This window comes from Maylandia zebra, linkage group LG19 (assembly GCF_041146795.1).
Source record: "Maylandia zebra isolate NMK-2024a linkage group LG19, Mzebra_GT3a, whole genome shotgun sequence".
In the NCBI taxonomy this organism is placed as follows: domain Eukaryota; kingdom Metazoa; phylum Chordata; class Actinopteri; order Cichliformes; family Cichlidae; genus Maylandia; species Maylandia zebra.
The window spans coordinates 19,234,274-19,262,237 of NC_135185.1; the positions used below are offsets into that span (position 1 = coordinate 19,234,274).

The window sequence follows — 27,964 nt, forward strand, 5'->3', positions numbered from 1 at the left end:
GCAGATCTGAGAGATAAGAAGGCCCAAGACCATTAAGACATTTAAAAACCAATAAAAGAACTTTAAAATCGATCCTGAAACACACGGGGAGCCAGTGCAGCGATTCTAAAACCGGTGTAATGTGGGCCCGCCCTCTGGTCTTCGTCAGCACACGAGCTGCCGAGTTTTGCAAGAGTTGTAAAGTTGAAATATTCTTCTTAGGAAGACCAGAGAGCAGGGCATTACAGTAATCAATGCGACTGGTAATAAAAGCATGCATCAGCATCTCCGTGTTGGCCCGAGAGAGAATAGGGCGGACTCTGGCTATATTTTTTAGATGATAAAATCCAATTTTGGTTACATGTTTAACATGTGGGATAAAACCAAGCTCAGAGTCAAAAATAACACACAGGTTTTTCACTTGTAGCGAAGGACATAGTGAAAATGCCTCTAATTTAGACAAGAGTTTCTCTCTCTGAGCCTCAGGACCGACAATTAAAACTTCAGTTTTGTCCTGGTTAAGCTGTAAAAAGTTTTCTGCCATCCAAGATCTTATATCCAAGATACAGTTAAAAAGGGCATCCATTGGTCTGGTGTCATCAGGAGACACGGAGATGTACAGCTGCGTGTCATCAGCGTAACTGTGGAAGTTCACTCCATGCCTCCTGATGACACTGCCGAGAGGCAACATATACAAATTAAAAAGTACAGGGCCTAGAACCGACCCTTGAGGCACACCACATGTCATTTTATGGATCTTAGAGGAGCATGTATCCATACTCACCATAAAAGATCTGTCAGAGAGATAGGAAGTGAACCAGTTGTGTACAGCACCAGAGAGGCCCACCATGTGTTTTAGTCTGTTTAAAAAAAAGTGTCAGGTGAACTGAACTTCAGGTAAGAAGTTATGACCTGCAGTCTATCTGGGTCAGATATAAACCAAGTTTAGGTGTAGTTTATTTTCGTTGTGCTGAGTTTTTACCGTCAGTTACAATAACTTGTACTGCGTACTAGCTTGACGGAGTTTCTATACAGCTGGGTGGGTGCTATACTGATAGTGAACTTTATTTTATTCATAAGGTTAGTTAGTAGAGTTGCCAACCACGCCGTAAAAACCGAATCGTCCTGTATTCAGAGAAAATAATACACGTTTTGTATTTAGGTGAAAAGGAACACAGTTTGTCCCAGACTTCAGCTACAATGAAAAAAGACACAAAGCTGGATTTATTCTCTTTATGCTGCAGCTGCCTCTTCTTCTCTCATTCAATCGTGAAACTGATCAATGATCAGCTGATCGGCTTTTCTCTCTTGTTTGTCGCCCACTTCGCGCCAGAAAGAGGAAACCAGCGGATGTCGCGCTAAACAACAGCAGCACGTTTAAGCTTGATCAGCTGTTGTTAGAATTTATTTAATATCAGTTTCTAGCATCAGTTGATGTTTGCTGGAGCTGTAAAAGCTGCTGGTCATGATATCGGTTTGGTTATCTGGCGAGAAGGAAACATGAAGATGAAACCAGGAGATGTCCTTACGGGATCATCAGAGCTGAACAGGTGATGGAGAAACAGGTTTAACTTTTAGGTGACATGAACGAGTTGAAGGGAAGTTATGAACTGTTTCTGAGAGACAAATAACACCAGGATCCTTTTTTAAGTAGCTGACAGCTGGTAACTGTGAACTGTGCAGGGGCGGGTCTAGCAAAGTTTTGCCAGGGGGTCAGGTAGAGCATTAACAGGGAAAGGGGGGTACAAAGAAATTACTTTTCTTTCTTATTCTCATTTAAAATGTCTAGCTTTTATTAAATAATTATCTGAATCTTACAACCAAAGTTTTTATCTGATGTACAACATATAGAAATCATACATATACCAACAAGACAGTGTACATCATTGTCACAACAGTGTTTTTTGTTTTCATTCAAAGGCTTTATGGATTTTCCTATAATACCTGGTGGGCCGGTCTCTAGTCAAAATGCCCGGGCCCATTTTTTGTCCCAGTCCAGCCCTGCCTGTATGTCAGGGATGTTAAATGGCCCAGGGGTTGGAACAGGCTTCTCAAGGGTCTATACTGACCCACTAGATGGCTTAAACACTGTGGAAATTGCAGAGATTCTTTTTCTGTATTGTCCAGTTTTACAGCGTGTCTTAAAAAAACATATTATCCTTTCATACACCAAAGTAGGTATTGAATAAATGACACGAAATGATTTTCTTTCATTGTTTACATTTGTTTTGTATTGGAGCTACAGTTAAACCCCCCCCCAAAAAAACAACCAACAATTGTATTTACAGTATAACGTGTGGGATGCCAGTGTTTTTTTTCTGTAGCTTTAATCATTTACTCAGACAAACCTAAAGAACGTACATCATAAAGAAATTTGACAGCAAAGACTGAGACGCACTGAGGGAAAGTGGAATAATTAAGAGGCATCTTCTAGCATGTTATTAGGCCACAGCTTTAGCTGGATGTAGGACTACAATGTAAAATAAGTTTGACATTCCTGGCATGGAGGGGTGGCATGAATTTTAAATATGTTGATTCTGCTTGAATCACATTGTTATCATGTGTATGTGCAATCAGATAACTGTGGAAAAAGCAGTAACTTACAAACCACTAAAAACAATCCTTTTATTTTATTTCTACCTGTAGCACAGCCATTACCCCATCTCAACCATAATGACATAGCATATACACCTTTATATATTGCAACAGATCATAACATGTCATTTTACTTTTAAAGGAAATTGTAAGTATTGCCACTTGACAGACATTTAAAGTCTTTTCAACTTCAGGTAGTGTTAGGTAAAGCATGATTCAACATCTCAGTTTGCGTGATTTTACTAGCGAACAACAGGTTTCTATTTATTCTTTTACAATAGGGCTGGAGAAAGAAGAGATACACACAACTTTTGGACACAATTGTATAAAAAGTACACTTCATTGTTTTTCCTCTCTTTGGACAGAGAAAAAGTTTAAAGGTAAGATATTTATTAATAATAGGTAATAGCGTTTTAAAAATATAAATTACTGCATAAAGACATGTCTTCTTTGCAGTTTGACCTCTAGTTATTTATGGGTCCCATTAATTACTGGTTAGAATTAAATGGACAAAAATACTGCATATTTAACATAAAACCACCAGTTCTCATGAATTGGCAGAATCTGCTGCATAAAGTTTGCAGCAGTGATAAATATAATAAAATAAAAGTATTTACTAAAGAGAGTGCAAATATCGACTTGGACACACATTTTAAGTTAGTCCTTTGTGATCATTTATAATGGTACGGCAGCGGAAGATGTGACGGGTTTAGGTCACACACTATCTTATTGAGGCTAGAGATCTTCTCCTCCAGCAGGTAGTTCTTCTTCTCCGCGATTTTCTGACGTTGCTCAGTTATCTCCAGAGCCTTCAGCAGCTGGGCATTCTCCACATACAGATCTTTGATTAGTACGTCTGCTTTGCCGTTCTTGTGCAGCTAGAAAAGTCAAAGTAGATAATTGATTGTAATGGGTTACACTGAATGGCAAGGTTTTGAATAATTTCAAATTGTTCATTAAAACAAGGAGTTTAGTTATGGAGTTTCACAAGGTTTTGTACCATATGTCTGTGAAGGTTCTCAGTCATCCAGGTCATCGTAGTCAAAAGAGCTTGCAAAGAAAAGCGTCTGGACTTCTTTAAGTTACTTGAAGATGTTTCACCTCTCATCCGAGAAGCTTCTTCAGTTCTAAGGTCAATTGGTGGGGAGTCCCAGATTTAAACCTAGTGGGAGTATCCCTCCACAGAGGGACAAAAGGACCCCCTGATGATCCTCTAATCGCCTGAGCCAAGGTGTGAAACTGGGTGTGGGTCCCAATCAGCCAGAGTTTCGGGTGAGCTCATTGTGAAACCTTGATAAGGTGGGGCCAGGTTTCACAATGATTAGAAGATCATCAGGTGGTCCTTTTGTCCCTCTGTGGGGGGTCACTCCCACTAGGTTTAAATCTGGGACTCCCCACCAATTGACCTTAGAACTGAAGAAGCTTCTTGGATGAGAGGTGAAACATCTTCAAGTAACTTAAAGAAGTCCAGACGCTTTTCTTTGCAAGCTCCTTTGACTACCAGGATCCATACTATTTCCCTTAGGATACATTTCAATTGCTATGAAGACTAAATGGAGTTGGAATTATCTAAGAAGACAGAAAACACAATATGGGTGTAGTTTAAATTAATGACATAACCTTTCTAATTCTAAATTCTAAGTTTCTTTCTCTCTCTTTTTAAAAATTTAATCTCTGTGGAATTGCAAAGCATCTCAGAGTGATGTGGAAAAACGAATTCATACATTCTTGGCTGGACTCCTGCAATCACTCATTATCAAGCTGCAGTAAATGTTCCTCTTCACATATAAAGTAACAATGAGACCCCATCAGGCCTCCTCTTCTGTGGAAAGAGCTCCAAATTGATGGAGGCAGATTCCCTTCTCTACATTTAAAATTGGATTTAAACCTTTAAGTTTTGATAAAGCTTATAGTTTGGGCTGTATCAGATGACATTGAACCATCCCATGTTGATACAGGCTTAGACTGCTGGAGAACCTCCCATTATGCACTGACCATGTTTCAGTAATGAATATTATTAACTTTTGTCCGTCTTCTCCCACAGGTTGTGTTGCATTGTCATTATTACCATGTGCCCCCCCTCTTTTTCATTTCACACTAGAAGTAATCGTGGCAGACGTTTGCCCCTGTAGTTTGACTCTACTGGAGGTTTTTTCTGTTAAAAGTGAATCATATTTCTCCATTGTCATGATTGCTAGCATTTCTGATATTGCAGGATATTACCTTACAATATAAAGCACAGTGCAAGAGAGCTACAGTTGTGGGCCGGTGCTATATACACAAAGTAAAAATAAAACCAAACTAAATTAATAAGACTCCTGAAAGGTTGTGTTTAACAATCCAAATTAGCCAATGTATAATAGATTTTCTTCAAAACAGCAGTCCAGCTTTGAACAACAGCTTAAAAACAAATTAGTGGAAGCCAATGAACTGAAACTGAACTGACCTGGTCTTTGAGTTGAGCAACCTTCTCTTTGAGCAGCAGCTTGACATTATGCAGAGACAACTCAATTTCCTTCATTCGTTCCTCCATGCGCTTCATCTTCGACTCCCTTTCATCCTGGGGAGAAGACAGTCAAGGACATTGTCAAACTGCTGCTGATGCAAGACTACCATGTAAAATGAGATTTTTAGCTTCTGAAAAAAATGGAAATGTGAGCGTGAGATGAGTCAGACACCATACAGACAGCATTTCTTGTGAGCTAGTTGCTTTATTCTTTATTATTGGATTTCTGTTACATTTCTTAAGAGAGGATGATTCACTAGAAAAATAAATACAAGTATAAAATTATGACTTATATTCCAGATATAGCTAGAAAAAATATTAATTAATGCATAAATAAAACAAACTAATAAACATGAAAAAAATAAATAAAATAAAACAAATGTGCATGTGTAGGAAGAAGAACAAAAATGCACTAAATGATTAAAAAACAAAACAAAAACGCAGACATAATGACACACTGTACTAAAGACACACTACCAACCTCACAAAGATTTAATTTAATGGGGCAGGGATAGCTCAGTAGGTAAAGTGGTCGCCCCATGATCGGAAGGTCGGCGGTTCGAATCCACTTAACGGCTACCCTGAGGTACCCCTGAGCAAGGTACTGTCCCTACACACTGCTCCCCGGGCGCCTGCTTAGTGGGCTGCCCACTGCTTCACTGAGTGAATGGGTCAAATGCAGAGAAAAACAAGTAATTTCCCCATGGGGATCAATAAAGTATCCATTATTATTATTATTATTATTATTATTATTAAATACCAGCCAAACACTGAAATTAATTACCAAACATGTTTGATCAGTCCTTGCTTAAAAAACAAAAAACCAAAACCAAAACCAAAACATCAACAACAACAACAACAACACCAAAACAAAAAGATGTGATTCACTTTGGGTGCTCAGCAGCAACAAAAGACGCCCAGAACACAAGTGTACAGTAGAGGACTAAAAACTTGGTACCTTCACTGAAAAATCTCCATGAACCCCTGACTGCACATCAGGTAGCATCACCTGGCAATAACACGTGTGAATGGTTTGATTGTTAGAAAAAGACTCAAAAGGCTGTCAGGCACTAACCTTGGCCCTTGATGACAAGATTTTTCCTCCAAGGATACATACATACCCTGTCATAAACCCTTTCAAGTTTTAAAAAGACAAGTGCATAACAGTCATTCCCAGAAAGTAAACCCTGCATTGAAAAGACTGATCAGGATGTATAATGAATCCACCAAAGGTCTGGTCCTACATCTTTCCAGTCTATATAAGCTCAATAGATTTTTATTCATTTATTCTTTTTAGAAAACAGTCTATCAACTGTCAATGCAAGTATTAGTGTGATCAAAATCCCATTGGGAAAACAAGCCAGGAGCCTTTTCTGTGTTTTCCTGCCACCTAGCAGCAATGAAATACAACTACAAGTTCATGCCATTTATCTCAGGCACCACGAATGTGGGGCTTCATGTGCCACATTCAGATTTTTACTCCGGAAACAGAGGGAGAGCAGAATGTAAGCAGTCTCTAAAGCGAAGAGCAGGAAATGACGCTGGCGTTACAATCCACCGATCCGCCGGCAGCTGTCTGCGTGTGCCGCCCGCTGCTCCGGCATCGCCCCCTGGAGAGAAAAGGCAGGTACACTTCACCAGGGCTCTACCCTCTAATCCTAAAGATGGGCTTTTTATGCCTGAGATGTGTGTAGACTATCGAATAAATTAAGATAGACGAACTAGGAATCCTAATATGAATGCAGATTTATTAATCTGCAGGATGTCAGCATTCCTCCTGTTCATACTGGCCAAGAAAACATCTCTTTAGTTTTGCGTTTTCAAATTTATAGTTCACCGTTTAAGCACTGCGAATTTGGAAAGTGGTATAAGCCAGCATGAACAGCAGGACTAATCATACATACAGGGATCTCAAACTTCAATCAGTAACTGATCCGCACTGATGACGTGCTGAACAAAGATGTGGGCAAACTAGGACTAAGTCAGCAATTACTAAAAAAAAGAAAAACTTAATCTGCAAGTAAACTAGAAATGGAGTTTTCTGCAGATATTGTGCATAATGTTTTTGTTTCAAACAAAGTCCACGTGTTAATGGCAACCTGATGATGACAGATGAAGGTGGAAGATGCCACTTACACATATGATAACTATAAAAGGACAACTTGTATTTGTTGGGAAATGAAGACTTACGCAGAGTGTGGGAGAAAACATGAAAAAAGGAAAAAATAATAAAAAAATAAATAAATCAGCCACCTCACCCAGATGATCACACCATGGCAACTACTTCAGCCTATTTCAACCAGCATTCAAGGTTGAAAATAAAAGACAATGAATTCAGAAACAAACAAAACAAAAAACAAAACACATAGGTGCCACAAGCTAAAACACCAGACCCCTAAAGGTAAACTCTACAGATATGAGAAAAGGAGATGAAGACAGATGGGTGCCAAAATGAATCTACGACAGGTATTAAAAAAAAAATAATAAAAAAATAAAATCTCAAAAACACAGCAAACAGCTTTAATAAATAAAAGAAAAAGAAAGGAGCGGAAAACTCAGACGAGGAATGGAGGACACTCAGCTCAGGTACACTTTTTTTTTTTTGCTATGATGTTGAAAATGTTAATGATGTCTAGTTTTTCCATTGACATTTACAGCCACAAGTACAATATGAAAATGCGGTACATTATTTAATATCTGAGCAAGTAACAGCAGTTAGGGAAATGAGGAGGTAAACACAGGTGCTTCTAATCACATTAATGGAGGCCCTGTGAATACACAGAACAGAACCTACATTAATTAGAAAAACCTGCGTTTAACTACGATTTCATGGCAAACTGAAGCTGCTGTGACAAAGGTCTATGTATCAACTCCCATTACAACAAAAGAAAGGGAAAAAAGTGCAATGTGATCGAACAAACTAAGTGTGAGAAAAGAACGTCAATCTATAATTGTACCAATGCAGTACTTATTTAATATATCCAAGCTTACTTAAGCAGTAAACTATATTTGGTCGGGTTTGCCATCGTGGAAGTTCTGAATTGCACTGTACCTGCATGTTGTCTGGATCTTCACCACGGTGCTGTCCTCTGGGCATCCTGTGAGGTGATGGAGGCAGGAGTCCCATGAATTGTGCCTGCAAAGTCTGGAAATAGGAAAAAAAATATTGTTTAAATTATTTTGCTTTCTTGTTAAACTGTTATATCCAAAGAAAGCTTTTAAAAAAAAAAAAAAAAAAAAAGCTGGAGTACCTCGAGCAGCTGTGTTGTTAGTCGAGCCAGCTGAGCCTTGAGCGCCTCGTTTTCTTGCTGAAGGCTCTCCAGCTCAGTGCGTCTTTGTCCACCTTCACAGCCCTGAATGAAAAGCACATGTAGTGAGAATTTGAGGATTTTATATAATCGGAAAATTCTTTGGTTATAGTCAGCAGCATGCATGCACACCATGGTAAGCTCCCTTTGTGCTTCAAGCTCCTTTTTAAGAGAGAAGTTTTCCTGTTCCAAGGCCTTCATCAGAGAGGACGGACTCTGATGTTTGTGCTGCTTCAGGGAGAGTATGGTAGCATCAAGCTGACGGACCTGCAAACACAGAAAAGAAAACTCACATAACAGAGGAAAAAAAAAAAGAAAAAAAAAAAGAAGAAGCAGCTTTTAAAAGCCTGCCATTTTTCTGTGGTGCTCAGCTCACTTTTTCTCTGGACTGGGTGAGGTCTCCTTTGATGCTGCACACTTCTGCTTGAAGTCTCTCGTTTTCTTGCCTCAGTAGCTGCTGCTCCTGCTCCATCAGCCGAGACATCTCATCTCTGTACAGCTTCTTGCTGTGATTCTGCAGACCGCTTGAGTGCAGGGCCATCTCCAAAATACGGTTCTGAGATTAACAAGGGCAAAAGGTCAGTCTGTTCTGCCCTCAGCTTGTCTTTTACCTCACTATAGAGAAACAAAAACCTCACTTTATCTACAGCATTCTGCAGCTGTTTGTGTAGCAATGCAACTTCATGTTTTAGAGAATCTCTCTCTTGTTGCGAGACACGAAGGTCCGACTTCAGACGAGTACTTTGATGGTTGACAGTCTGAAGAGTTTCTTCCATAGTCTTGACCTTGAGTGGAAAGAAGCATATTAGTGCTAATTAATGCACCAAGTTAGAGTCCTTTGTGTGCTTTGCTAGAAATCTCTATAAATTCTATTAAAATGCTGTGAAATAAGCCCACTATACCCCAACTATTGAAAAATTACCAAACGATTTGTCATCTATCTGGTGACCGAGCGAGATCCTTTAGGCTACAGCAGCCTTACCTTCTCTTGAGCTTTGGCTAGCTGGTTGCGCAGCCCTACAGTCTCCTTATCCACACTCTTCCGCTCCTCTACGAGGTGGCTGAGGTGACTCTCCATTGTGCCCGCCGCGATTGCCTGACAACCAAAAGACACCTACAGGTGTAAGGAAGCAATCTTTTGCATAACTTTAATGGTAAGGGCAGATAACACCCAAAGATCTCAGCAGATCACAGCTGGCTTAAGGCTAGAAATGACTTAGTTTGTATTTTTTCCTGCATCTTAATCATTGCAGGTATTCAGAGATGGGGATGAGCTTGGGTCATTTAATTCTAAGAAGGGGTGGTGTTAGGAAGTTCTTAATATTGTGTCTGTGTTATATTATGGTGGCGTTGGATGTGAAGTGTTTTGGTGCCCATAATCTAATGCTCACCTTCTCTCTGAGGTTAGAGAGCTTCTGTGACAGCTGGATATTCCTCTCCTCCAGCTGTGCAGTGTCCTCCAGAGCTTTGGTCAACTCTGCCTCCAGAGCAGACACACAAGCTGCCAGCTAACACAAAACAGCCACCAATTAACTACCCGCTACCACCGCCACCACACCGTGGCGACTATCAGCTGGTCATTAAACGCCGTTTACCTTGTTTTTCTCTTCAGCAGAAGCAGCTTCCCTCCTCTCATTTTCCTTTATCAATTCTGCCAGCTGCTGTCGTAGACTCTCCGTACCGGCAGTATTTTGGGCATTTTTCTCTGACAGCATCCCATTCGCATCCTCCAGCTGCTGACTCTGCAAACGCAGCTCTGCAATCTGTGGAGATTCATGTTTTTAAGTAAATATCTTGGTCCAAATAAATCGAATCCAGTGTGTAAGGACAAATTGGTTTCTTTTGTATATTTAAAACTTTTTTATATTTATTTTTGCACGACATTACCTGTTTTTGGAAATTCTGTGATGCTTTTTGAGCTGCTAGCTTCTCTTTCTTCAGGTGCTCCCATGTTTGTCTGTAATTAAGCGTGAGAAGAAAATGTGATTATGCATAAAACAAACTAACAAAAAAAACCCTACTGTGGTGGTTAGCCGCAAACTATATTTGGTGCTTCTTACGTCAACTCTTGCTGGACTTCCTTTAAGTCCTCTTCTTTCAATGCAGAGATCTTTTGCCTGAGGATGACGTTTTCTTCAGCAAGACGACTGGCTTCAGATCTGGAGACAAAAAGTCAGAAAAATAAATTCAGTGAAACTGCAGGAATCCATCACACACGATGCATGTTGAGTACATATGAGAATCACCAAACGGACTGCAGCACACCGATTATAAACAACTCTACAGTTTACACACACTAAACAACTTCTTGCTTCTCCGCTGATGACCTACGGGGACAAAAACTGTCAGGCTCTGCTACAGAGGGTTTAGAAGCTCAGTCGCAGCTAGAACTTCACAGCACTAAAGGATGGTGGTAACACCGGCCACAGAAGACAAAGGGATCCTAGTTTTCTCCATGTTACCTATGAGCCTGCGTCACTTCGTTTAATGTCTGTGACTTGTCTTGTAGCTCTGTGATGGTTCGGTGAAGTTGCGTGTTCTGCTTCTCCAACGCCTTACAGCAGTCTTCAAGATCAGTCACTGCATCAACATTCGCCTCCAGTTCCCTATCTAAATCCAGAAAAGCCTCCACTGAGGGGCTCTCCAGTCGTTCAGCATCTAGGCCAAAGGCTGAAAGAATCCCATCCTGCCTTTCTAATTCGCTGAACAGCTCAGACAGTTTAGTGTTTTCTTCTCTCATCCTGTTGATCTCATCCACAAGTGAAATTTGCTGCTCTTTGAAACTGTGGAAAATATTGATCCTGCTCTCAAGGCTCCACACCCTTCTCTCAAGTTCACCATTTTGCTCCTTCAGTTTGGCATTTTCACACATGCAATCTTCATACCTAATCTGAAGATCTGTCATTTTCAAGGCCTTTATCTCCAGCTCTTTGACATGCTCCATTAACAACAACATTCTAACTTTGAGGCTGTAGTTTTCCTCTAACACCTGGTGCCCAGCCTTGATCTTTTCATTGTTATGAGCCAGCAGGTTCTCTAGTATTTCAGTCTTCTGCTGAAGCAAAGAAATCTTCTCATGCAGGAGAATGTTCTCCTCTGTGGTCGTATTATAGAAAGCCTGTAGTTTCAGCAAAGGCTGCCGCTCACAATCAGAGTCTTGATCCACACATTCATGTCCACATTTAACGTTTCCCCCCTTTAGTTCTGCGAGTAAATGTTCACAGTCTGAATCCAGGGAGTTATTCAGTAAACAGTTAACCTCAGCATCCAGACACGGTTCACCAGGGTAACCCGTCTCCTCCAGCGCTGAGGACACAACCACAGTCTCATGATGCTGCTCATCTTCCTGGGAATAGCTTTCAAACCCCACTGCTGCTACATCTTGAGGATTGTTCTCTTTACATAATTCAAGAGTTGCTTTGTTCTCACCATCTTCAAAGACCTCAAGTGATGAGACGGGCCCACATTTCATCTCTGGGAAAACTGCTTCATTTGGGTTTTCTGTGGATTCGGACTTGGGGTGATCAGAAGGTGCCAACTCACAGCCTGCGTGATAAAGTTCAGCTTGCTCGGGGAAATCAGTAACATAAATATCATCACCACATCCCTGAAACCCATCAGCATTTGCAGGACACAATTCATGAGTCTCTTTCATATCTTCTTGCACGATATTTTGTCGGAGTTCTTGGTTTTCACTAGCACCCATTAACTCTCCGTCTCCCCGAATGTCACTGGTAGCAGAGCCATCTTCATTGTTTGCGTCAAAAACATCCACGTTTTCAGTGGCTTCCTCTCCTGCATACAGAGTCCCCGTTAGAGTCTCTTCATCGCTATCTTGTTCATCCAGAATTTCAGGTGTTTCTTCACCAAATAAAGTAACGCATTCTCTGTTGTGTAGCATCTCCTCCATTAATGTGTTCATCCCCTTCAATTCCTTCATCTCTTTGTCTTCCACTTTTTCCACAGAAGATGAAAGCTGTTGGATTTCCATCCCCAGCTCTTTAACTCTTACTTTAAAATCTTCTGCCTTAATCTCAACTGCATCTTTTAACTTTTGCTCAAGAATCGACACACTTTCCTGTAGCTCACGCCTGTCAAGCTCAAAGTCCACTGCGGCCCGCTTGAGAAGCATCTCCAGCTCTTCGATCTTCATCTTTAAATCATCGCGCTCATTTAGAAGTTCAATCCTCTCTGCTGTCTGCCTTTCTGAAATACAAAGCATCTCATTGTACTTTGACTCAAGTTCTGAATTACTACTCAGAAGTTCTTCCCTCTCCTGTTTAAAATCATCGACTGTTTCATTCAACAGGAGCTCTGTCTGAACAAGAAGATCATGTTTGGTTTTCAGGCTTTCCTGAAGCCTGTTATGGAGATCATTCAGCTGCTTGCTGAGCTCTATTTCTTTGGTCTGGGCCTTGCTAATCAAGTCATCGAGCTCATGTTGCAGCTGCTTTTTCTCATTCATTAGTGCTTCCATTTGCTCTTCGTGAACACTTTCTAGCTCCCTTCTTTCTTTTGTCCACTCCTGATTTAATCTCTGTCTTTCCCCCTCCGCTGCCTCCTCCATCATTTTTCTTTGTTCCTCTGCTCTCTCGAGAGCCTTCTGCATCTCTGCTTCCCATTCGAGCTTCTGCTTGGCGTGGCTTTCAGAAAGAGCCTCCAGCTCTCTTTGGTAGTGCTGTTCAAGTTTCAAAACATCAGCCTGAAAACGCTGTGCAACAAATTCCTGATCACACGAGAAACGATCTTCCACTTCTTTGATTCTCAGGTTGAAACTGATCTCGATGTCCTTCCTGCACATGGTTATTCAAGGGCAGTTACAGAAGCAGTTTGGAAAGTATTACATTATAATTGCTGACAATCCTCAACACAGGAGGCTTTAAAAAAATAGCTTAGACACCTTATCTCTTAGCAGAATCATGTTCGATTGTTTGGTGTTACATTAGAGGATTAACACTACTTTCATGTGATGTTAGCTTGAGATTAAGGCTGAAGAATAAATTTTGATAAATTTAATTAGGTAAAATGTTGTTTCTTACCTCTCCTGGGCGATGTCATCTCGTAGTTTGTCTAACATGGCGCTGAGTGTGTCCCTTTCCTCTATATGCTTGACACTCAGCTCCTTCACGGCTTCTCGATGGCTCTCCTCTAGACGCGCCTTCTCCTCTGCCATCAAACTTTCCAGTCTTTTCTCCACCTTCTCCGTCTCAAACTTCTCCCTCTCCTCATTTATCCTATCCTGGATCATCCCTTCATAATCCTCCTCCAGTTGGAGTCTCTCCCTCTCCCACTTCTCCTTCAGCTTTTTCTCCCTCTGCTCAAACTTCTCCTGTAGCTGCGACCTCTCGAGTATTTTTTCGAGCAGCGCCGCCTCGTGATGCTCCTGAAGCTGAGCTCGTTCCCTCTCCCACTGCTCCCTCAGACTGTTCTCCTTCTCTTCTTGCTCCTTGACGAGTCTCAGCATCTCTTCCTCCAGCAGCATCTGTAAAGACTCGCCGTTCTGCTGATCCAGCTGAGCCCTCTCTTTCTGCCACTCCTCTGTCAGCGTCTCCACCAATTCCTCACGCTCTTCCTCAAATTTCAATTTTACCTCCTCTAGTTTATCACTTAGTTTCTCCTCATGGCTTTCTAGTAACAATTTCTTCTTGCTTTCCCAATCATCTAATAATCTCTTCTCCAAATCAGCCTTTTCCTCCTGTAATTCCTTTCTCTCCTCTGCTAGTCTGGTTTCAAACAGCTCTGCATGCTCATCCTTTAGTTTCTTGAGCTCTGTGGCATGTTGAGTCCTCAGCTTCTCAATCTCAAGACTTTCATCGGTCTCTGTCTGTTGAACTCTTAGGGTCTTCAGCTGCTCTTCCAGGTCTGCAGTGCGAGTCTGGGCCTCCAGGAGCTGGTTTCTTAGTTTTACCAACTCCTCTTCTTGGAGGTTCTTAAGCTCTTCCCTTTCCTCTGTCTGTTTCTCCTCCAGTAAACTCCTCTCCAACTCTACCTCCTCCAGCTGGCTCTGCAGCTCCTGTGCATGGCTCTGAATGTTGACCATCTCATCTCTTAAAGCCTGAACCTCCTGCTGGTGGAGGTTCGCCAAGGAAGCTTTCTGGTCTTCATGGTTCAGCCTTTGTTTTTCCACCATGTTGTTAAATTCATTCATCTGTATGGATAAAAGATTTATATAAACCTTGTAGTTAATTTCTGAATAATAGTCACATATTCCCTTTCCCCATATTTTAGATTTAATAATCATTTTTATTTATTTATTAAAGCACTTGGGAGTGGAGATGCAGAGGACCCTGCAGAGGTCTCACCTCCTCGTTTCTTTCCAATTCTAAAACTTCTCATTTTCTTCAGCAGATTTACACATTAAAAACTGGTGGTGCTAGCAGACTAACCTTGATTTCCAGCTGGTTTCGCAATTCCTCGATTTCACGCAGGTGCTGCTCCTTCAGCTGCTCCACCATCATCTCTGCTTCTAGGCTCATACTGAAAGGCTGAACCTCCTCTGAACCGAGACCTGTGAGAAGTCAAGTTAGAAGTGAGGGGTTGGTTGATATTTGACAAAGGTTAAAAAAACAAAGCAGGACAACACAAATAATAAAACACCAATAAATAACCTCTAAATAACCAGTGCAAACAGAGTGAGTCAGTCAGTTATCACTGCATTAATTTATCAGTGCATTTAAGTGTTCAGGACCCAGTTAGTCTCTGAAGCTATAGCTGTGTACTTTGGGTGATCTGTATCGCCTGCCTGAGGGCAACAGTCCAAACAAACTGTGAGCGTGGTGAAAGCAGTCCCTGATGTTTTGTGCTCTTTTAAAGTAGCGTGCAATGTCCTCCAAGGATGGCAGCTGGCAACCAGTGTTTTTTTTTTATTCTTTGCTGTTTGTACCACTCCTTGCAGCACCCTTTTGACTGCTACAGAGCAGCCAGCATCCCACACCTATGTGTGTTTAGTTGCTGCTCAATGTTGTTTTTCCTGGGGCGATCGTGGCTCAAGAGTTGGGCGTTCGCCTTGTAATCGGAAGGTTGCCGGTTCGAGCCCCGGCTTGGACAGTCTCGGTCGTTGTGTCCTTGGGCAAGACACTTCACCCGTTGCCTACTGGTGGTGGTCAGAGGGCCCGGTGGCGCCAGTGTCCGGCAGCCTCGCCTCTGTCAGTGCGCCCCAGGGTGGCTGTGGCTACAATGTAGCTGCCATCACCAGTGTGTGAATGTGTGCGTGAATGGGTGGATGACTGGATATGTAAAGCGCTTTGGGGTCCTTAGGGACTAGAAAAGCGCTATATAAATACAGGCCATTTACCATTTTACCATTTTCTAAGTAGTCTCTGATGTGCCTTTTTCCCCTGTTCCAGTACTGTTGTCTGACCAGGAAAGGTTCAATGATAGGGGGAAACCCAATTCAAATGACCTTACACACGCTACACACTTCCTACTAATGCAGAATGAGACTGAGTCAAGCCTTTTCCTGTAGTCCATTATTAGCTCTTTGGTTTAAGTAATGTTCAAAACCAGGTTGTTTACTGACAGTTGCTGTAACTCACCTCTGCATGCTGACTCATCGTCACCTGATATCAGGCCAACAGCAATTGTGTCACCAGTGAATTTAATAATACTGTTGCACGATAGGTCATGTATGCAGTTGGTCCTCTTTAATGATTTTGAGCACTATTTTACTGCAATGTTACACTATAGGCTTACCTGGGTCAGACTCCATTCCAGGGCTTTTACTCTCCAGCTCCTCAGAGAGAGGTTTCTGACAAGACTGATGAGTTCTGCCGAGGCTGTGGAACTCCCGCAGCTCTGACTGCAGCTCATCGATACGATCCTGTAATTCCTACGGAATAAGAGTACTTAACGTTAAACATCTGTGTCACGTCAGCACATTTTACACGCTCCTGTGTGGAAAAAACAGTCTCTCGTAGTTACCCTGCACTGAGCTTCATAGCCGCTGCGTAGCTGTTTAATGCGCTCCTCTTGGAGGAGGAAGTCTGCACTGTTAGGGTCCAGATCACCAAACTAAAATAAGAAAAGATCATATACTAATTATCATGCTAGCACAGACAGATATTTAAAAACCAAAACAAATAACAATAACAAAAACAACAACAAAACAACAAACAAACATGAAACTCAAATTGCAAGCGAAAAAGGTGAAAGTCAATATTATGAAAATCCATTATATAGCATCTTAAAATGTGTCTGCACCTTATCTTTCATAATGTTGTCCAAACTTGTCTGGAGTTTAGTAATTTGGTTTTGAGCATCAACTAGTTTTTCATTGCAGTCCAGTAACTCCATCTCCAGACGTCTGTTCTCCTGAAAATGAACAACATCATGATTCTTATATTTTCAAATTATTTTTTGGGGATAAAGAACACAGTGTACATTAGAAACACTGACATATTCCATGCTTAACAAAATAAAAAAAAACAAATACACTTGCACACCATGAATTATTCGGTTACCTTCACCGAGATGGAGAGGTGGTCTCGGATGAAAGATTCATCCTCCCTGATCTTCTCGATCTCTGCTTCCAGCTCGTCACGCTGCAGGAAAGCCTGTTGCTGAATCTGCTCCATCTCCCTCATCAGCTCAGATTTTACTGCCGCTAGCTTCTCTTTGTGGTCCTGCTCAAGCTTCCTGCAGATGATCATCCACAGCAGAAAAACTCAACACTTAATATACATTACTTAACAAATTTATTGAATCACCTGTCATAAAAAAAGCAATAAAGTACAAATATTTTAGAAATCTGTCAAAAAAACAAAACAAACCTAAAACAAACCTAAAAAAAAAAATAAATAAATATTGTAAGTCACTGAACTCTAACTGAATTCACATTTTTAAACTCAAATTTGAGCCGGCACACCAAACTTTGAGAGATCAGATATTAATCAAGCAGAACCATTAAAGAGGATTTTTCTGTTTAGGAAAGTAAGTAAATTTGGCATCTTAAACACAAAAATATTAAAGTGCGTTACCATTTTTGTAAAACACAATTTTAAAAGTCATGGATAAAAACAATAACAATACTTTACTTGTAAAAATGTCATTTCAATTAAAGAGCTTGTTTGGGAAATTAACCATTATAAATACAAAAAAATATTTTTTAATTATCTATACTGTTACGGTAATTTAGGGCAGCTGTGGCACATTGTGTTTTGGTCTAGTACACTGCAAGTAGATTTAATATTTGCTCTCAACTTTTCTTCACAAACACTTAGAGTAAACAAAATTTCTTAGTTAAAGTAAAGCAAGCTAAACAGGCTCAACTGCAGTTTATCAATGAATGAAATTCATTCAGATAACAGATGTAATAAATTAAAACCTGAGGAATGAGGTTTTAATTTAATAAAAGTTAAACATGACAAATGTGTTTCCAAACCTTCCGTTTAGTCAGTCACTGGACTTTATAAAATTTAATAAAAAGCATCTCAAAAGACGTGTGGTGCGACTGGAATGATAAATTACCTGAGATTGAGGTTATTCATGTGCTCAATTGCAGAGTGATGCTCATCCACCTCATTGGCAAGCTGCGTTTTCTGCTTCTCTGCTTTTTCCAGATCAGATCGGATTTTCTCTTTCTCTCTGAGCTCTCTGTCTACACGCTCTCTGAGATCAGAAAAACCAACAGGAACAATAATTGTGCACGAGTTACACGGCACGATAAACAAAAACAACAATCCTGCTGTTTTTAAAAAAAGATTTGATTTCAATTTCAACACTATCAGCTTTAAGTAGTTCACAATCCAGTTAATCATTGATCAACAGATGGTATTAAGATCTGTATGAGCTGTATTATGATGATGACTCATACTCACAGGAGATATCTGATCTCAGCTTTGAAGCTCGCCAGTGCCGCTTGGTGAATCCCATTCTTAGTAACGAGTAGCTCATTTTCAAGTGCCATGGTGAGATCACCAAGACTCAGTTTTCCATCTAGCTCAAAGTTCAAAGCCTGCAAAAAAGTTTTCCAATTAAAATCCCATTTTAAATACATTCCAATTATATTTTGAAGATGAATTCAAAGTCAACAATTTTGTGAAACACTGTTTGTTTCACCATAAATAAACTAAGAAGAGTAAGAAGTGTAACTTCAGTAATGTACCTGCAGGATATCAGTGCTGTTTTCTATTCCGTCTTCTATCCAGGCATCCAGGATGTACTCCACAGGAGTGTAACCGGTGCCATCATCAAGAGAGGAGAACAGACGCATGCCAATGGTGCTGGTTAAAGAAGAGGGCGTAGCTATCCTCCGTCCCCCCTCATCAAAAGGCTGTAGGTAGAAGAAAAACTTTTTTTTTTTTTATACATCATAGCAGAGAAAATACAAAATACTACAGAGATTGGACTCTTCTCACTGTTGAGGTCTGGGAAGCGCTTCCGCTCCCTTAAGGCCAAAACAGAGAGAATGAAGAGGAGCTTCTTCCCCCAGGCTATTCGGGGCCTGAACCAGGTGTAGGACTGGACTCTCCCAAACACGTCACTATAAGACTGGACTCTCACACACGTCACCACACGCACCACCACACATTTCCTATAATCCTATAATTCCTATAATTTATAATCCTTATCTTTATAATCTCTTCTGCTATTTGCACATTCTTTACTGTAAATTCCTAAGTTAATTTGTAAATTTTTGTAGTAAATTGTAAATATTGTAGAACTTTTCTTCTGTCATTTAATGGTCGGGCATTGTACAGCTACAAGCATTTCACCCCCATGTCATACTGTGTATGGTTGTGTGTGTGTGACAAATAAAATTTGAATTTGAATTTGAGATTGAGCCTTTTCTGAATTTCAAAAAGCATCAAACACAACCCTGAAATTAGCCCCAAGTCTCCTAACCTGGTGAAGCTCAAACCACAAATAGCATACCTGAGTGGAGTGATGCCGTTTAAGCTGCCTGTAGGGTGTTGAGGCTGATGGCGTGGGGGGTTTGTTGTGGTTTGCAACCCTGGATACAAACTCCTGAACAGTCATCATTCCATCGGCAGACAGGCTTAGGAGCGCATCTCCATTCACCTGATATATATATTTAAAAAGAAAAAAAATGAAAACGCAAGGTTTTTTTATTAATACCTTTATACTGCATTTTACTTGAGTAAAACCAAATAAAATGCAACCATCTTTATGTTATCAGAGAATGGTCGGAAAAAAGAAGACGTATCCAGTGTAGAAATACGCTGGGTAGAAAAGAACTTGTTGATGGCAGAGCTCAGAGGAGAATGGCCAGACCGCTTTAAACTCATAAGAAGGCAACATTACCTCAGTCATTACAACCAGGGTATGCAGAAGAGCATCTCTGAATAAAACACGTCAAACCTTGAAGCACATGACCACACCTGGTGCCCCTACTGTTAGCTAAGGTCAGGAAACTGAAGCTACTTTCAGATGGGCTCACAAAAATTAGACAGTAGAAGACTGGAAAAACATGGTTGGATGGTAGAATCAAAATTTGGCACAAGCAGCTGTAAAGCATGGATCCGTCCTGCCTCGTATGAACCTTTCAGGCTGGTGGTTGTGTAATGGGGGAGATTATCTTTGCACACACCAAGCCTCTTAGTACCAACTAATCATTATTTAAACACCACAGAGTATTGTTGCTGACCATGTCCATAACTTTTTGACCAGAGTTTACCATCTTCTGATGGCTGCTTCCAGCGGGATAACGAGCAATGTTACAAAGCTCAAATCCTCTCACACTGGTTTATTGAAAATGAGTTCACTGTACTCAAGTGGTCTCCAAACTCATTCAGTCTCAATCATATAGAGCATCTTTGTGCAGCTGACAAATTTTAAGCAACTGTGTGATGCCATCATACCAACCTGAACCAAAATCTCTGAAGAATGCAGCACTTTGTTGAATCTTTGCCACGACATATATAAAGACCAAAGCAAATTCAAATCGGTGTAAGCAGTTAGTTTATATGTAGAAGTGCAGTAATTAGTTAATGAAAAGACAGAAAATTTGCTAACAACTTTAGATGATAAAGTAATAATCTCTAATAAATCATGAAATTTGTGTCTGTTGATCCTCTTCCTTTAAGATTTACTGCTGGGAACATGATTAAGTATTGTGCCAGAGGTTGCTTAGATGAGGGACTATCTAAATTCTGGGGATCTTTTCCGTGTTGCAAGGCCATCAAATCAGCAGACAATATCATGCCTTTTACTAGGAAAAAAACCCAAAACATTATCAAAGGCTCTTAAGTTATTTAGAAGTTTTGAAGGACCTTTTCATATCAGTAAAAATAAAAAAAGTAAAAGTCTGTGGAAGATTTAAAAAAAAAAAAAAAAAAAAAAGGTTTTTGTTTTGTTAACCATTATAAGTGCCCTCAGAAAAGGAGGGGAAAAAAACAACAACAAAGAATAAAGAAAAAAGACCAAGGCAGATATGGTTATTTTAAATCATGGGTAATTTCAAATCTTTGCATTTTTCCCTTTAACATACCTCCAGACCCAAATGCTCACAGAGAGCAAGCAGTTCACTGTGACCAGCACATCCGTCCCATTGTATTTCCATCTCCTCGCAGGCTTCACGCAGCCTCTCCTCTAAATGAGCTGATAGGGGAACAATGGATCCCCGAGGCGTGTTCGGCTCATCCGGGTTCCAGAGATGCATCTGACCTGCACACAAGACAAAAGTTAGATCATGCATCAAAAAAAACAAAAAACAAAAACAACAAAACCAAACAAAGCTATGTCCTGTATGAAGTAAAATGTCTAAAATTAATTTGAATATAACGTACCTTCTGCCTCATATTCCTCTGTGCTTGATTCGTGAGCATTCCAGCGCTGAAACAAAAACATATAAAAGATAAAATGAGCTATAATCAGTTCCGTTTGGAATCAGTTAACCATTAAAATATCTACTGAGAACAATTGTCCCAACCCCCCTCTGATTTTCTCATGAGACAATCAGCTGAGAGTGTGTGTGTGTGTGTGTGTGTTTAAGCGTGGTTTTAAATCAGACAAGTTTGAGTCTGAATGCAGGGGGGGGCTGCAAAAAACACACATACACAGGACCTTTTGTAATAGCACGGGCCCTGACGGGGGAGGTCTGAAGGACTGATTTCGGCAATAGAAGAATAGAATAGCATAGAAATCAAGCAAATAAATCAAATAACCTCAACCATCTGCAATTTCGTGAAGGTATTTACTCAAAATTATTAAAATTATTGGGGGTTATTCCTGACAACTAGCCTCACAAAAAAGGTTTTAAATGATTTTCAATTCGAAAAAATAAAAAAAATAATTTCCTTGTGAAGAAATATTGAAGACCTTAATCGCTGATCTCCAACTCCGAACCCAGAATTCCCACCTATTGTTTGGGAAACCAGCAGTGAGGGAATGAAGAGCAGATGGGATTCTGCAAGTGGCGTTTTGATACATGAAGTGTGGGCATCCAGGAGGGAAGGGGTAGCGGAGCTCATTGTTTCCCTGACACAGGCCTACAATCTCCTCCCCAAGCAGCGGGCCTGCAGTCTCTGAGGCAGAGCCCCCTGACCCAGCCCCATCTGCTGGTCCCCAGGCTGGATACTTTCAGCATTGTTGCAGCAAGATTATTCAATGCCAAGATGCGCTTCAGTTTCAGCATCTCCAATAGTGTTTGCTTTTGCGCTGCTTGGCATCTCTGGGTGGAGTCAGAGACAATACACAGAATACTAACATCTCCATCCAAGCTTAAACTTACCACCATTGCACTGGTGAACACTTGGAGGAGTTTCTTTTACTGCAGCCCAGCTTTGCAAAGTTCTGCACAAGTAACTGAATACTAAAGGCATTATTTTCATAAAGATTTGTCAGAAGGTTCAATAAACACTCAGTCATGTGAATTTTCTGGCAATTATTTCATAGTTCAGGCTTTACAGGGTTAAACAACCTGCTAATTGACTATGTATCGTCGTTCGGAGCGGATTTAAAGTAAGCTACTAATAACTGAAAATCTCTGCTGTATGCTATTTGTGAGAAAGGACTGCGTGTGGAAACATGTCAGAAGTGAGTCTGATTAACCAAGAAACAGATCTAGAAGATCAGAGTAACCACACACCCACACCGTTCAATTGTTCACGGACATAAATGACCTGATAATAAAAACTGTGACAAGTCTCATGTCCCTTTCCTTTTCAGCATGTGCCAAAAACACAGGATGTACATTTTTAAAACCTCCTATTCTTAAACCTCTGCATAGCCGCCAGCACATAAATCGTCTGATGAAGTCTGACGTTACACAAACGCTGTGGTTAGGTGTTAATTACTCAAGGCTTATCAAACACTAATTATCCTCACAATGTTATTTACAGACAGTACTAATTTGTTATGCAACTAATAGGACCTTGTGAATCTTGCGTTGGAACGCTTATATTACACTACAGGATCTGCCCTGCATGCCGCTAAGCTGATTAGCTAAGAATAACGCCTGAATGCCGGCCCGTGGCTGCAGGGAATCACGCAAGGACAGGAAGCGATAAGGATGGCACTCGAGATGAAAAAACCGATCGGTCTCAGCCTTTTACCTCACGTTTCCTGGGAACAGCTGAGTCATAGTTGTCCTCCAAATCCTCCTCGTCGGCTGGTTTTACGTGTGTGGTTTCAGTCAAGTCTGAAATAGGCTCTATTAACTCTGGTGTGGAACGGCGGCCATAACGTTTACCGCTCTTCACAAACTTTGGTTTGATCTCAGGAGACTCTGAGGAAAAATAACAAGAAAGTGTCAAATAATATGCATAGAGTATTTATTCGCAGTTTAGCACAACAAAAACAGGAAAAAAAATGTGATGACTAGCATTTAGCAAAGCCTCCGGTATGTACTTCTCCAAATAACTTCTCTAAATCTTGTAACTTTAGGATCTTTTCAAAGCCACATCTGTTTCAGTAAAACAGCCATGAACTAAATGTCAACCTTTAGAGAAATTAACAGGAACCACATAGGTTCAATATACATCATGCTTCACTGACAGGCATAAATATTGACAATGTAGTATTTGCTTTGATGAGGTCCAATCTTTGTGTTGACATATAACAAGGATCTTACACAATGTAATGATGACAGATCTGTAAAGAAACTGAACTTACATCCAACCTCATCTGTCATCATCTACACAATAAGTAGCATGGTAATAACATAAGTCATTTCAAAGACTTGCTTTGGGTCCCGTGGCTGTGCATAGGGGCTTTTCCACTTGTGCACAACCATTAAGACTTTACCTGGTTTTGGCAGGACTTCCTGTTCTTCCTGAGGTGGCTCGATGGATGAAGACAAAACCAGAATAAGAGCATCCTTGAACTGTTCAAAGTCAACCTGCAAATGAATTAAAGAAATACGTCTTACAGAAAGTTCATGAAATTCCTTACAATGGGTGCTATTCTCTGTGGGTGAGGTGGAGTCTGGGTGTCTGTGTGGAGGAGGGTTTGAGCAGGGGCAGCAAGGTCACATTTTAAGAATCAACAGCTGCCAACCCTGAATATGGTGATTTTCTTTGTGCTGCGGAGGCTGACGGCTCCCGGGTTTAGATGGTGTTGGAGGGGAGGGGGATACTTGGGGCTTTTTGACTTTATTGTTGGATGCCGTGAGCAATCATTTAGGCGGCCCCTCTGCTAACATTTACCCCGTCCACTAACACCCACACCTGCCAGACAATAGCCACCCGTCTGTCTACACGCTTACATACAAACATACATCCATGCCAGCATGTGGAGTTAAGCTGTTTGGATACGTCTCATCTTTATTTATGGGTTGAACTATCAGAACCACTGTCCTTAATTTTTTTTTTAATACATTTCCAAACGGCCCCTCTCTCAAATAAAAGTGTGTGTGATCAGCACATAGTTTGACTTGACACCTGGGTTGGAGCTGACCAGGGGTTGGTATCTTAAGCAAACAATGAAATGGCAAATAAATATGAAAAATCCTGGCGTGCACAAGAAAAAGGGGCACAACTAATACCTGTTCTACCTCATGGCTGTAGCTCAGGAGGTGGAACCAAATATCACAATGTGTGTAAATGGTAGATAGAAAGCACTTACGTTTTACTAATCTCGTAAATCCATATTTTAGTCACAACAGAACATACTGAAATATTATTACTATTTAATGACAAATACTGGCTTTTAAATTTCAAAATCAGCTACATGTCTCTGAAAAAAAAAGTTGCCAAAGGCTGACAAAGGAAGCGTTATGAAAAATAAATAGCTGGAGAAACTAATTAGGTTATTTGGTAACAGGTCACATAACATAACATATAAAAAGGGAGAGGGAGGGAGAAGCAGAGTTTCTCAGAAGTAAAGCTGGGCAGAGGTTTACCAATACACAAAAAAAACCTGCATCTACAAAATTGTTATAATATTGTTCCCAAATCCAAAATTGGAAAAACTTTGAATATCTCATAATCTACAGCATGTAGTATCATCAAAAAACTCAAAAGACTCAGAGAATATGAAAAATAACTGTGTGCACATGGAACAGGCCAAAAATCATTACACAGCATGAAATTGGGATTGTAGCATATATTCAACACTAGTAATAGAAATGAATATTGCTGCATAAATAACAGCTTTTTAAAAAGGGGGTGCGTGTCTCATTTCCAACCAGGTAATGTATAATTTCAGACTTCACATTAGCAGTATGACGATTGTTTATGATGAAACGGCTGCTTAGCAGCAGTGGAATAAACTCACCCTGGCAGTGAGGCGGTCCTGGCTCTGGAGCAGAGTCTGGAGAAGAGCTGGAGCGGTATCATTAAGGTGCAGCGACTGACAGAGGTCGGAGAGCTCCTCTGGGCACAGAGAGCCACAGCCGCTAGTGTCAAAGCTGTTAAAAACTTCTTTCAGCCGCTCCTCGTACTGGTCCTGCTCATGCCCGTCATCCATCCCACAGGACAGCACCCTGCCCTAAAGAAAGAGTGAAAGAGATGTCATACTTTCCATTACAACTATTGGGCCTCTCGAGGATGATATGCCAGACAATAGCAGACAAGATGAAGGCAAGACATTAAAGTACCTTGACAGGGTTTACATATTCAGTCACAGTGCTAACAGATACTCACAAACAGGATGGCTTCATCAATCTCAGCAGCATCTGTTCTTACCAACAACTTCATCTGAGAGCACTGCCCTGCAACTGAGCTTTCAACGCACTGCTCCAGCCTCATTTGCAGTGGAGGCTTTAGGTAATCCAATTACAATGATTAGACAAACGGATAAACTGATAGACACGAAGATATCCAACAACAACCATGACTTTCTTTTAATTCATTAAATAAATAAAAATGAATCTTAATTTATTTCACTTTGATCACCAAATAATTTGTTTTTTAAATATCTGTAAGTATTTAGATTACATGCTATTGAAACAGCTAATCAAGAAAACAATGAATACACAGTGGCACCAAGCCAAGTGGACAGAGCAGCCAGGGACTAATTGAGAAAGTTAGACCAGAGCAGTGTGCCAGCATTTCCAGACTGGCAGATTCAGTTACACATGGACCACGTTTTTGTGTCAATTGGGTTGCATCATTTCTCTAATTGAAAAACAACAGAAGCAAATGGACAGAGAGCAGCGCCTCAAAACACAAGTCTGGAGTTCAAGTCAGCTGTAAGCCACGTTTCCCTGAAGTAATGATAGCAATGCAGACAATCAACCTTGGCGAATTAACTACAAGGCTAATATTTTAATGTGGGATTGAAGTAAGAGAAGAAGCTGACATTGGTCCAAAGCAAAAAGACAGAGTCTTACTAACTTAAGCAATGACATAACTTCCAGACACAACAGCTGAGATCAGCCACATGAAGCTTACTAAAGGTGATGCTTAAATTGGGCTGAGCAGAGTTAGAATACATGTTTCTATTTTTATTTACATAAACTCTAATAAGATTTGTCTGTTTGTTACATTTTTTAAATTTGTACTGTCCACTTTTTTCTTGAATTTCAAAAATATGATATTTTTCCACCCTCCTTAGGTGTCTTTATATATTTTATATATTTTGATCACCTAACTTCAGTTTGTCCTAACATAATATATATATTTGTGCATAAGACAAATTCAACATAAAGAACATACCAGTATGTCTAATGAGTTGAAACTCCCCACTCAGGGCTCATCTATACAATAGATATGCTGCCTGACCCTTTGCTCTTCCAGCTGCTCTCAGTGAAATCATCAAGTGCTCGGCCAGGTGTCCCCCCACACTCCAGACCCGGGGTGCCCATTCACTGCACACAATAGGCTGTCCACAAAGGCCAAGTCACTATTCTACATCTGCACATTTGTGCAGCTTATGGCACGCAGGAAAATAATGGTTCAGCAGTATGGCAGCTTACAGAAAACTAATGTTTGGTAAACTTGCAGAGCAACAGGGCGACAAACAGAAAGCAAAAGCAAGCATTGGGCAACTGCTTAGGACCGCTGTATTTTACATGCGTGACTCCTGAACAGATTACTAAACAAAAATCTCTTTGCACATCTTGCTGGCATTGTTGAACTTATTCAGGTTTCTGCAAACAAACTTCTGAGCCAATTATCCAAGCAGCCCTTTACCTCAAGCTTGGCCACAGAGGCTCAAGGTGGCTGTGGGTTGACAGCTGCTGTAGCTTAGGAGTAAAACCAGTTCATATTAGGAGGGGGGGAAAAATAGGTTAATCCTAGAACCATCCCAGCATTCACTGGTCATAGTGTCAGTAAAAGATTTTAGCCAGTAAAGACAAAACTTAAAAACCTGATGATTGAACTAGAGATGAAGCAACTACATTTTAATCTGTTTTCTCTGAGGACTTGATATTCTCTCTCTATACAAACCTGTCCAAAGAAACTACATAAAGATAATTCCCATGTTCCCATTTTCTGTAGATCTATGTGAGAAAGTTTAGAAAAAGAACAACTTTGAAAGCCTGCAAACAACCCATCTCAGTCACATTTAAACAACTCTGGGTGAAATGTGAGGGCAATTGTTGGTGATACAAACTGCAAAACTGCATTTTATTTCCATTAGCGCGCTTACTTAACGCCATTTAAATCAAAATGGAAAAAAGTTAGCAGTCAGCTGCTGCTCGTGTATGTTTTGCTTCACTGACTTTTCCCTGTCTTCATCCAAGTAAAGATTTAAAGTCACTTGTGAGAATAAAATAACTGTAATGCAGTTTAGCTAGCTTCACTAGTCATAAGGAAAGTGATGGGCTATGCTAACCGCGCTAGTTCATTTGGGAACGTGAGGGAACACTTTTTTAGGATGAAAGAAGCTAAGTACCCAGAGCTGGAGAAGAGAAAGAAAGAAACAAAGAAATGTCTGAGAAAAAATAAACTCACCAAAGTGTCGAAACTTTGCGGACAGCTGGCTCCTTCCTCGAGTCAAATTTGCTGATTAAACACACCTCTAAAAAACTTTAAACTACAACATTTCTCCCGCTACAGCGCAGGTAAACCTTCTGCTCCAGCAAGTTTGACGAGCAGCTAGCAGCTAATTTGTCGATAGCAGCATTTTGTTCCCTAACATTACCGAGAAAGTAGCTGTCAGGGATTTGCTGCTGGCTGCTTTGTGTCCGCGGCTGTATCATCCTCCTCCGGCTTGTAGCGGGTTTTGAAAA

The 27,964-nt window shown here is 40.6% G+C and overlaps 1 protein-coding gene across 5 annotated transcripts; it reads right to left on the reverse strand.

Moving 5' to 3' along the window:
- Window positions 1-2,590: 2,590 nt before the first annotated feature.
- nin (ninein (GSK3B interacting protein)) lies at window positions 2,591-27,964 on the reverse strand. Of its 5 annotated transcripts, none has more exons than XM_014409806.3 (29): window positions 27,687-27,964; window positions 25,063-25,275; window positions 23,593-23,686; window positions 22,902-23,074; window positions 21,135-21,180; window positions 20,837-21,012; window positions 19,261-19,407; window positions 18,491-18,658; window positions 18,204-18,340; window positions 17,854-17,994; window positions 16,848-17,022; window positions 16,588-16,698; window positions 16,309-16,398; window positions 16,081-16,216; window positions 14,775-14,896; window positions 13,428-14,536; window positions 10,851-13,181; window positions 10,449-10,547; window positions 10,276-10,345; window positions 9,984-10,151; window positions 9,780-9,896; window positions 9,371-9,484; window positions 9,027-9,173; window positions 8,765-8,944; window positions 8,521-8,655; window positions 8,332-8,433; window positions 8,133-8,225; window positions 5,021-5,134; window positions 2,591-3,452 (listed from the first exon to the last, which is right to left on the reverse strand). In XM_014409806.3, exons 2-29 carry the CDS (start codon window positions 25,252-25,254, stop codon window positions 3,246-3,248), a joined length of 6,894 nt encoding a protein of 2,297 aa, XP_014265292.3. In that variant the 5' UTR covers window positions 25,255-25,275; window positions 27,687-27,964; the 3' UTR covers window positions 2,591-3,245. The 5 variants fall into 5 exon arrangements, with proteins under 5 accessions (XP_014265292.3, XP_014265291.3, XP_014265295.3 ...); XM_014409805.3 differs by lacking the exon at window positions 27,687-27,964 and adding an exon at window positions 25,431-25,497; XM_014409809.3 differs by lacking the exons at window positions 10,851-13,181; window positions 27,687-27,964 and adding an exon at window positions 25,431-25,497.

What these genes read in the sequence shown, in the direction of transcription:
- nin (XM_014409805.3), bottom strand. Translation starts at nt 25,484, where the DNA reads ATGAAGTTGTTGGTAAGAACAGATGCTGCTGAGATTGATGAAGCCATC. An exon ending in ATGAATAACCTCAATCTCAG is followed by an intron (nt 17,023 to 17,853) that starts GTAATTTATCAT and finishes GATCATCTGCAG; the next exon opens with GAAGCTTGAGCAGGACCACA. An exon ending in GAAGTCCAGCAAGAGTTGAC is followed by an intron (nt 10,346 to 10,448) that starts GTAAGAAGCACC and finishes GCTTAATTACAG; the next exon opens with ACAAACATGGGAGCACCTGA.